The sequence below is a fragment of the Acomys minous genome, assembly GCF_964271855.1.
Source record: "Acomys minous genome assembly, chromosome: 4".
NCBI lineage: Eukaryota > Metazoa > Chordata > Mammalia > Rodentia > Muridae > Acomys > Acomys minous.
In genome coordinates this window covers 95669631-95680510 of record NC_140486.1, presented here as the reverse complement: position 1 = coordinate 95680510, position 10880 = coordinate 95669631, and the positions used below count along the sequence as shown (strand labels likewise).

The following is a 10880-nucleotide window of genomic DNA, read 5'->3' as shown; positions in this document are numbered from 1 at the left end:
TTCCGGATACAAAGTTGGATACTAGAATTCATCTTTGACAATGAGGTAGTGTAAAGCAAGTGAGCCAAAGTCCATGAAGTGTCTCTATAGATAGTGTCTGACATATAACTATTATCGGCTATTTGTTTGTAGCCACTATGATTTTATCGCCCACCTGAAGGTTTTTTGTCATCTTGGCTGTTATTGTTAACCCTGTATTGACACATGAGAATGCTAATGTCATGCTCTATGTTCACTGTAACAGATTGTTCCATGCCCTGATCCACCAAAGCAGGAGACAGAGTAGGTGGTCTAGTTCCAGTCAGGCCCGACCTTGCTTGTGATGGGTCACTCATTCTGCAATCAGCATTTTCTTGGGAGAATTAATGTGACCTGGGGATGTGCAGCTTCACTTCTGATTGTCACGTACACAGCAACTAAACTTCCTTCCTCCTCCCTTCCTTCCCCCTTTCTTCTTCCCATCCTTCCTATTCTATTTTCCTCCTCCCCCCTCTTTTTCTCCCGGCCCCTCCTCCTCCCTCTTTTCTTTCATTTTGATGTTGTTTATGGGTGTGGACATTTTAATGTCTTTCATTCATATAAATTACAGGTAAACTGTAAGGATTATACCCAAAGGCTTACTTTGCTAATGAGGTATGTAGGAAAACATGAAGAGACATAAGGCTGCGGGGGAATGTTCATAGCATTGCGCTGGCAGAAACTATGATCACGTATGAGATTCGTAACTTCTTACCTGGATTGCCTGTGGACAGTAATAATTTTCTCCCTTCACTCCGTTCTGCTTGATCCATAGTATTTCTCTCTGGTTTCCAGAATGAAAAGTCCAAAGGTATCCAGAAATAACATTTATTTAATCAACAATAAAGCACACAATAGAAAGGGCCTTATAAGTAAAACTATATATTTATAATGCTTTATTGGTTTTTCTCCAGAACTCCACAAAACATTACAGACAGTAACAAAATAGTTCAATAAATGTTAAAAACTTCCAAGATAAGTATAGGGATACTCTTTATCATATGCAAGCACTGTCAATGCCATGACCATTGGATACACCAGTCAGCACTATCATAGATATCTTTCTTGAATAAAGGACATATTTTTTTTAATCTGGGAATCATAACATTTACACATATCCATACACAAGATAACAGCTCAGAATAAGTGAGGCAGATCCCCAAAATGACCAGGAGTCATCTGCCTGTACATCACTAAAAGAGATTACAGTGTTAACAGGATAGAGGTCAACACACTTAGGAGAAATGTAGGGGTTGGTTCACTTGGGGAAAAGGAGGAAATTTGGGCAATAGTTAAAGCTGTTTACATGTTTTCCATGGCCCTCTTGGCAAGATGCTCCCTTCCCTGCTCTGCCTTTTCTTGGTTGAGGTACTCCAGCACTTTCATGAGCATATCTTCATCCAAGTACTGTCTGTTTGCGGTGTCATCAATCTTCAGGGATCCCACAGGCAGCCTTTTGCTCACCGTGGCCAGTTTCTCAGTTTCCTGGGAGCCTCCTTGACCCAGATGTTCCTTGATGGCCTGTTCAAGTTGCTCTTCTTCTTGGAGGTCATCTTCCGAGGAGCCTGGGCCAGTCATTCTCTTCAGCTGGTTGGTATTCATGAGCTCAGGGTACTTAACCAGAAGCCTGGCCAAGTACTCTCCCAGTTCTTGGTCCTTATCATTCATATTTTCATAAGGTGCCTGTCGGCTTTCAACATCTGGGATCCAGGCTGCTTTGGGAATTTGGCTGGCTCTAGATATCCCAGGACCATAGGGAAGCCTCAGTAGAGCCTTGTCTCGGCTATATTGATTAGGGTAATATGGGGGCTTCTGGTTTGCTGCATTCTCCATCCCTAAAAGATTTAAAATGTCCTCAACACTGAGCCCTTCAGGCAAGGCCTCTATCACAGCACGACCAGGTGCCTTGGGATACCCACCCTTGGAGAGCATCTTACTTTGAAACATGTCTGGACGGTCAATGTCAGCCTCTGGGATGTCATCCAGATCAACAGGAAGCTCCAGATCCTGATCTGGCTCCGCCAACCCATTTAGCTTCTCTCCAGCTTTGAGCATCTCAATTAGGTCTTCAGGGGGTATCTGCAAATTCCTGGAAATTTCAATCAGCTGATAAATAGGCTGAGAATCAAGTGATTTCTCAAGAAGCCTGGCTGCCCTTTCCCCGTTTTGCCCATTCTGTGACCTCCCACTGTCCACAGCATTCACTAACCTTCTCAAGTAGGTGATGACTTTGGAGGCGTCTTCTGAGAGTTGGTCCTTAGTCTCTTTCCGGTTATCTTCATCCTGGAGCCCCAACTGCCCTGAACGTTTCACTTCTTCGTTGATTTGTTCATTTTTTTCCATGTTCTCTTTGCTGTCTCTCACCTCTTCCTGAGTCTGAGTCTCTATTTTCTCCTCTATGGGGCTCCAGTCCTCTCCCCCGACCACATCTTCGTAGGCAATGTTGTTGGTCTTGTACACGTCATCCTCATCATCCGTGTAGAGCTTTTGATCCTCGTCCACCTTCTCTCTCTTCTGGTTGCTTGGCCCAGTCAGTTTCCCCAGTTCTTGGAACACGGACTCGAGGGTAGCAAGACTTTGGGGTGTGTATTGTTCTTCTACTATTTCATTTGTACGTTTAAAGGGGTTTTCTCTGGAATTCTCTTCATACATGAGAGGGAACCTCATGTGCTTGAGTTTCCTCTCTGGCCACTGTGGAGTCTCATAGTCATCAGCCGTGTCCACGGGGAAGTTCTTCTCCAGATTCGAGGCATAGGGCTTGTTCTCTTTAGGGGCAGATGGAGGCTCATTTTCAGCCTGCCTCAAAGCCTCAAGTATTATCCTCATCCACTCGTCTTCACTCAGACTATCCCTTGGGCTCTCTGCCAAGTGACTTTCTTCTCCGTTTTCTTTGAGTGGAAGGGGAACGGAGATGCCTTGGTAGGGATTGTAGTCTGGGCTGTTTTCTTCTCTGTGAGCCTGCTGCTTGAGCTTTTCAATGTACTCCAAAGCCTTGATCATTTCAGGACTAGGAAATTTTTGGACATTCTCCAATCTGAGGTCTGGTTCTTTCTGAAGCAGCTGGTTTCTCTGGAAGGAAGCTGCTTTGGATCCAGAGATGAGGAAAATTAAGTGGATAAGAAGCAGAACTGCTCCAAATTGGTGGGTCTTAGCTTCAGCCATGTCTTAAAGATCTCCTGAAAACACAGAAAAACAGGAGTTGTCACAAATGAAACAAGCTAGAAGAAACAATGGGAAGAAAAGAAAAACAAAAGCCCCAAGGGGGAATGGAGAAGAAATAATTTCATATTTCACTATTTAAAATTCATGAATACTTTCTATATGATTCTCACAAGCTGACCATAAAAATTTATAGGAAAATTGTTACTTATTTGCCTCAGGCTTGTCTGATATTGTGTGGGAGAAAAACACTAACATGGGGGTTCTCAAATTTTGTGTCTTCCATTTACAAATTACTAGTTTGATTTTTATCAGGTTTCTTTTCAATAAAACAACACTTCCTAAAATACTATAATTATTTCAAATAGCAATCTATGAAAATAAATCACAAAATAATTTCTCATGACACATGCACCTGTACACACAATTACCCCATAAGACTGTGTCAAAATAACAGCCCAGTTGATTTATTCTTGGAATTAACCATCCAATTTTGTTTTAGAAATCAACAGCTCTACATGATGATGTAATACAGCATATTATTGTCAATGATACTGGGTACCTTTATACATGGGTCCTGGTCAACTCACTGATTGACCTGGGTTCTCGCAGGTCTCACCTAGTATGCTAAACCAAGGACAACCTGATAAATTAATAACCTACACTGGTTTAAATTTTTCTATGTTCCAATATTTTAATAATTGTATTAGGGCTGACTTGCAAAATGCAATTATGGTTATATTTTTCATCTTCTCTCTAGTGTATAGTAAATAAACAGATGCTACACAGAGAACATAAGTTTACTTAACTAGTCTATTTCTAAGCTTGTGAGTGCTCAGATTCAGATTGTCTTATGTCTGTGTCTATTTCTGTAGGGACCTGTGAAATCTTAAATGACTCACACTGTTAGAAAATCTTTAAATAACTACTGTGTAACTCCCAATTTAGATAAACACAGACTATGTGTTGAATTCTTCCTACTTAAAAAAACCTTCATTCATTTTTTTCTCCAATATTTAAAAAAATCTCACAGATGGATTAGTGAGAGGAATCACTTGTACATTTCCTGTTTGGCATTGCTGCTATTGGAGAGGCCCTTTCAGTCCTTTCAAATTCTTTTGTAAACAAATTCGTGTAAATAAGTTTATAAGCTTATCCATGTTTTCAGTGCATCATGGTTTTGTGATGGATAACCAAAGTTATATGATCACAATTTTCTGTTATATTAGACATCAAAATATTGCTCAACAGTTCTTGCTGAGAATGTTGTATTTTTTTTTTAGATCTGTCAAAAGGCTGTAAGTATAGAAACTTCCTTCACATAAACACATGGACTCATTTAAATTACCACTAAGTAGGTTATTTAAGCATACACAGAATGTTTTCAAAATAAATAAATGCTTACTTTAAGAAATTTTACTCATGAAACTCTGAGTAATATAATTTAGTTCAAATAAAGGTAAAATAGTATAAGCTTTATACTATTTTAGGATTGATTTAGCTTTGGCAGTAAATTTTCACCACTGTCATTTTAAATGCAATCTTGAAAACAATATTGAGTATATTTGCTTTGAAACCATTGTCTTGGCATAATTCTCAGCACATTTGAACATAGAGAGTACATGATTATCTGTGAAACCCACACTTTGGAAGGACACTTTTCTATAGAAGCAGAGAAGAATGCTCATTGCAGTTTGAACCACAGCCTAACAAGCATGGCCTTTTCATTACTGATTCGGGTTCACTTTGGATGACATCGTTGTTGCCTTTAAAACTCAAAGGACTTCATTTTCCCAGGAGCATCTCTTACAAGCGGTGAAGGTGGTTTTTAATAGTTCTAATATCTTATATAGGGTCTGATTTTAATTTTAATTTTCTGAAACCCAAATGGTAGGAACACTGTTTCTCCTGGGACAGCTATTAATGAAGCGTCTCACAGTAAAAAACATCTTTCTGATGAAATTAGCTGGGCACACTGACACTGAAGCATCAACACACATAAAGATATCTAATTTAAACAACTCAACTAGTAGGATAAACACAAACACATTCGTTTCAGTTATCTTCTTTGGCAAAGTAACACATGAGCTTTTTCAACCAAAGCATTAAAATTACCATTGCAATCTATACAGCTCTATATACTTTCTCCCATGGATTCAAAGTTCTCATTTCATTGTACTTCATAGTCACTAAATCCAAGGTAATAGCTCACATTTGAAAAAGGAAGAAATCAATGTTCAAAATCATTCTCAGCTACTTTCTCAGGACTAAAATTAGCATACAATACCATAAGCCCTTCTGGAATATACCAGTTCATAAAATAATTGATAGCTAATTCAGAGTTCTCATAAGGTGAATATCAAAGAAAAAAATATACAGATCCAAATTGTTTGCCTCTGTGACTTATGTGGTTAATGGCATTTGAATCCTTGTAAACTGACTGTTAAGACTATTAAGCATATAAATTCCTGGTTCTATTTCTGACTCTTGGGTGAAAAACAACACATTAGGAAAAGGACCAAAGCATAAGGCTTGATTAACTTTACATTAATCAGCATGTTGACATTAAAATCCTCAACTTTTCTCCTCTCGTTGCATACAGTTTTTCTCAATAACAGTCAATGCATATTCTCCAGCAAGTCCTGTAAATCAGAGAATTTCTCACTTATGCATGCATACAGAGTATCCTTGCCTGAAAAGCAGCAGGTTGCCTTTCAGTTATTCTATCAATATGAGCCTACCAAACAGTCTTTTTCCTCACATCTTGGAAAAACAGGGAGGGACACGCAGTTGAGAACTTTTCAGAAAATAGAAGAGAAAGCAGTCTTACCTCTGTCTTATATGGTGTGGAAGGCTCCAAGCATGCTCCTCTCTGCCACTGAGTGAGGGCTCCGGCAGTTTCAGCACCGGACAGCTCCCCGGCTTATAGCGAGCCTGGGCGCCTGACTCCGCATTCCACGCTGACGTCACCGGCTCAGCCTCAAACCCCAGCGCTGGTGAGCTTTTTCAAAGAATCCGAGAGAGAAAATAATCACTTTAGATATTTTTTTTAAGCGCTGCATGCTTACGCCACCTGTCTTATGTAGCAAAAACTACAATTTTCTTTTTTCTTCTCCTTTTATCAGAATCTCTGAGGTTCGAAATAAAATGTCAGTACAAATTCCCTTAGAAAGAACGAAATCTGTCACATAGACATGACTAATTGCAAGGCCATTTCGTCTCAGTTTTCACGCCTTGTTTAGAAAGGTTTCTTGCGATTGTTGCCGTGCCATTGTTATGAGTTTTGCAGATAATGACTATCTTTTTTATTTGTGCCCATAAAAAATGCATTCTCATTTCCTGATTCAGCCACAACGAACAGAACATTCTAAATATGAAAGACGCATTTTATGTCATGACTCCACACAGAATTCTTTTAAAACTCTGGTTTGTTTAGGAGGAAAAAAGGTAAGATGCTTATTTATTTTATGAGAATCAACTTAAATACCTCAGCACAGTGTATCAAATGCGTGTTCATAGATGCACAAGTTGTTGATATGTCTATATGAGTCTGTTCAAATCGTTAATTATATCTGGTGTTGCAAGGGTTGGCTGACAAGTTGTGTGCTCAAGACAATATGCTGCCTACCAGGAAGGGAGAAAAAGCAAATTATTCACTGTTAAAGAAAAAAAAATGTGCCTATGACTAGAATATGTCATCAAGAGGACAGATCACACAAATATTTTTGGGTTTTGGTTGAAAAAGTTGAAGTGAATAACTTCAACAAATGTAACCAATCCAAGGAACAATATAGGGGTTTACTCACAGCCCCTTGGATTTATAATTCATGACTATGCTGTGCTTTGCCATGGAACCTGATTATGTTGTTTAATAATTTATACAGGTCTAAATTTTTAACTTTATTTTATTAAAGATGTGAGTCCTCCAATCCTGTATATACTGAAACATATTTTGAGAACATGAAAGAATCTGGTTGTGTGAGGTCTTTTAAATGTCTCTGTCTATACTCCCAGAACTCTAGGAGGCAGAGGCAATGGGATCTCTGTGAGTTCAAGGCCAGCCTAGTCTACAAAGTGAGTCCAGGACAGCCAGGGCTACAGACAGAGAAACCCTGTCTCAAACAAACAAACAATGTTTCTGCTGAGTTAATAATCACATTCCAATTTTATCTACTCACCAATTAAGTTATAATGCTTATGAGATGCCAGATATACTATAAACTACTGGAGACAGAAAAATAAGAATAGCTTTCTGCCTTTCAGAAGTCTTTACTCAGTGAGATGAAATACAAATTACTTTAATGCTCATTGGAAAGCACTAAGGAGAAGGCTAGCCAGATGGTTAGCAAGTTGTGTGGCTTACCAGTTGACTCTACCTAGTAATTAGGGTATGATAAGGAAAAGCCTAAGTTGATCCCTTATTATCATGTTTTTAAGACCTCCTAATATACTAAATAACTCAAAACACTATTGAATTGTTCAAATCTTATTAATTTGAAATAAATATTAAAATAGTTAAAGCTTTATAAAGTCAAAAATATCACAAAAAAAAGTGGTCCTCACTGTTCCCTTTTGCTCTAGGAAAGATTTATTTTTCCTCATTGTTGAGAGACCATTGAGTTTACATAACATAAATGAGGTTTTAAAGACAGCAAAACTCCATTACACACCAGTATCAACACAACTTTAGAAATTGCACATGGTTAGTTATTCTTAAATGATGAGTAGATTCAACTTATGTCTAAAAAGACATCCAGAAAGTCACTCTTGTCTCAGTTAATTCACTCATCATGAACTTATTGGGTGAAGACCAAAAAACATAATATTTTAAAGGTCCCAAAGACAGCCCCTTACCTACAAATTTCTTTAATAATTGAAAAGACAGGTTCAGTCAAGGTAGCTCAGTAAGATGCTTGCTACCCAAGCATGGGGACCTGAGTTCAATCCCCTGCATCCATGTAAAGGCCAGGTACAAGGCATATGACTTCTAGCCCCAGCACTGGCAAAGCAGAGAGAAACAGGTCTCTGGGGCTTGCTGGAACAGCCAGCTTGCTAAGTCATCAAGCTCCAGATTTAAACGGAGGAGGAGGAAGTGGAGGAGGAGGAGGAGGAGGGGGAGGAAGAAGAAGAGGAGGATGAAGAAGGAGGAGGAGGAGAATCGAGGAAAAATCCAATGTTAACAACTGACCTCAACCCATATGCAATGACAAGAACAAACATGTGTGTGCACATAAAAAATAATCCACAATGCATTATCCAAGTATTCAAGAAGTGAGATGTCAGTTGTCAGTCACTGGGATGAGCTACTAGCTCCATCAGGATTAAGATCTAGGGAGAGCAATGAGCCACTAGATGGGTAACTGAGCTCCCCTAGCTCATGATGCTAATGGTAGGTCCGCTTTTAAACAGATCCATTGCATCCTATACACCGTACTTTGAGCCTGGTTTAATCTTGGTAAAAACTACAACAGATAACTAGTTCTGATACCTACTTTACAAATTAAGAAACTATGGTTCATAAATAAATAAAAGGATCACAATTTTGCAGATCACAGTTTGTAAAAGTAAGATTTAAACCTAGAGCTTCCCATCAATGTGTCCTCAATAAAGATTGCGATTCAGGCACTTGGCTAGGTGATGTCAGTAGAGAAATGAATGTGACATTAAAGACCCAAGACCAAAATGTGGTTACTTGGAGGAACTATCTGGTCACTGTTGAGATTCCATGGCTTGGACTGCTGCTGTCAGGAACAGCACAAAGGCAAAGCAATAGTTAACATCAGATTATACCTTTGATGTGGTAAAATAATCTGTTTCCTAAACAACAGGGTAGTTACAAATTTTAGAAAATGCTATTCACCAGCCTGGTTTCTTTTTAATAGCTTCTCCAGTGGGTTACGCTCTTCTTCTAAGTTGTGAGATTTTTGCCAGTACTTATTGTTTCTAAATGGAGCTATTCCCTGAGAGAAATCTCTTTAGAGAGGGAGCTAAAGTGCAATAATATGCGGAGAGCAACCTTTTTATGGATGGGAAATATTTGAGCATGTGCAAAGCACTAAAAATAACCTACACATCTCTTATATCACTGAGCCTGAGAGAAGACCATTCCAAACATTCCTTACCAAAAAAAAAAATCAATTTTCAGTTCAGTCTGAGTTCCCAACTCTCATAGGCTCCAAGAAATGAAGCTCTGCACCATGAACATTTTCAACATAATTATGCATTATGTAAGATAATGGTTTTCACTAAATTAGCTTGTAGTCTCACCATGGTGCCACTAGTCATTGACAATTTAGGTAATTAAAATAAACTAATTTATTTCTATCATCAGAATTTCTTTACATTTTAGCCACCTTATTGTGACATTGAGTTTTATATTCATCTAGAGCAACATTTTTATTTCTCTATCATTTTTACTGGCAACCCCCTGCCTTAACAGTCTTCTTATCCCAGAGCCTGTCTCTCTTCTACTTCGTTGTATTTCTCATTTCATTTCAGTTTATAGGAAATCAATTCAGATCCAGGAAGCCAATGCAAAATGTAACTTCTCTTTCCCTCATGTTCTTCCCTACTTGACTTCCTTCCTCTACCTCTATCTCTTAAAAGAGGTGCCTCCTAGACTACCTCTCCATCTATGATACCCATGAGTTCAGCCTCCTGCACTTTCCAGGTTATGATGCTGGGTAAGGGAAGGGTAAGCCTCTCTGACCGCAGCTATCTTTCAGGGCCTGTTCTCACATCCCTGCCTCTCTCTGACTCCTTTGTTCTACACCTTTGCGACCACTTATATACTACTGTATGCTTTGGTGACAGGCTGTGTCTGAACTTCTTTTAGGAACTATATAGTTTAAAAAACAAAACAAAACAAATGTCCCTGTCATAAGACACGGACTTTTAAAACTCTCTTTATAGGGAGTTTTATAGAGAGGCAAGGGACTGGAGAGTTGGCTCCACACTTAAGAGTGTATACTATTCTCAAAGAAGACCAAAGTTTGGTTCTCAATACCCACACCAGATGTTTCATAAGCACCTGTGACTCAAACTTTAGTGGCTTTGACACTCTCTTCTAGCCTCCATGGGCTTATGAGCTAATGTGCATGTACCCACACAGAGACACATACACATAATTAAAGACAGAATTGTTAAAGTCATTACAGTGAAATATTTTTCTATCTCCCTTGAAAGACCATGACCCATCAAATTTCTATTTCGAGATGACTGAAAAACAAAAACAAAACAAAACAGAAACAGGATATGTTTTTATTTTATTTAATTATGATTTGATAATAACCCAGATAAAATCCAACTGCTTCTGGGAGGTGGGATCTCCGTCTGCACTATACCTCTGTGCCTAGCCCTTGAATATAAATGCTGCCCTGAAATACAGAGTATTTAGCTGAAGTCGGGTTCCCTCATTTCTCCTGCCAAAGCTTCATACATTTCCTCTTGGAAGTTTTTAATGCTCTCAAAGTGTCTCTATGCAAATGAACTGTTTTTCTTCATCTAAGCTGCAAGTAATGCTAGTAAATCAAATTTAGCCTCTTTTTTTCTTAAAAGGAAATTATTCCTCACTAGAGGGAAATGTGTTTTTCCTCTATGTTTTTCTAAACTTTCCCTTATTTGGCAAAAAAAAAAAAAAAAAAAAAAAGTATTCTTAGTAGTTGAATTGGAAATTGGACATATAAATAAAACTAATCCTTTCT

At 38.5% G+C, this 10880-nt stretch overlaps 1 protein-coding gene across 2 annotated transcripts; it reads right to left on the bottom strand.

Moving 5' to 3' along the window:
- Positions 1-832: 832 nt before the first annotated feature.
- Positions 833-6164, bottom strand: SCG2 (secretogranin II). Of its 2 annotated transcripts, XM_084779482.1 has the most exons (3): positions 6008-6164; positions 2228-3194; positions 833-2107 (listed from the first exon to the last, which is right to left on the bottom strand). In XM_084779482.1, exons 2-3 carry the CDS (start codon positions 3178-3180, stop codon positions 1321-1323), a joined length of 1740 nt encoding a protein of 579 aa, XP_084635608.1. In that variant the 5' UTR covers positions 3181-3194; positions 6008-6164; the 3' UTR covers positions 833-1320. The 2 variants fall into 2 exon arrangements, with proteins under 2 accessions (XP_084635608.1, XP_084635607.1); XM_084779481.1 differs by having other exon boundaries at positions 833-3194.
- Between the last annotated feature and the right edge of the window lie 4716 nt (positions 6165-10880).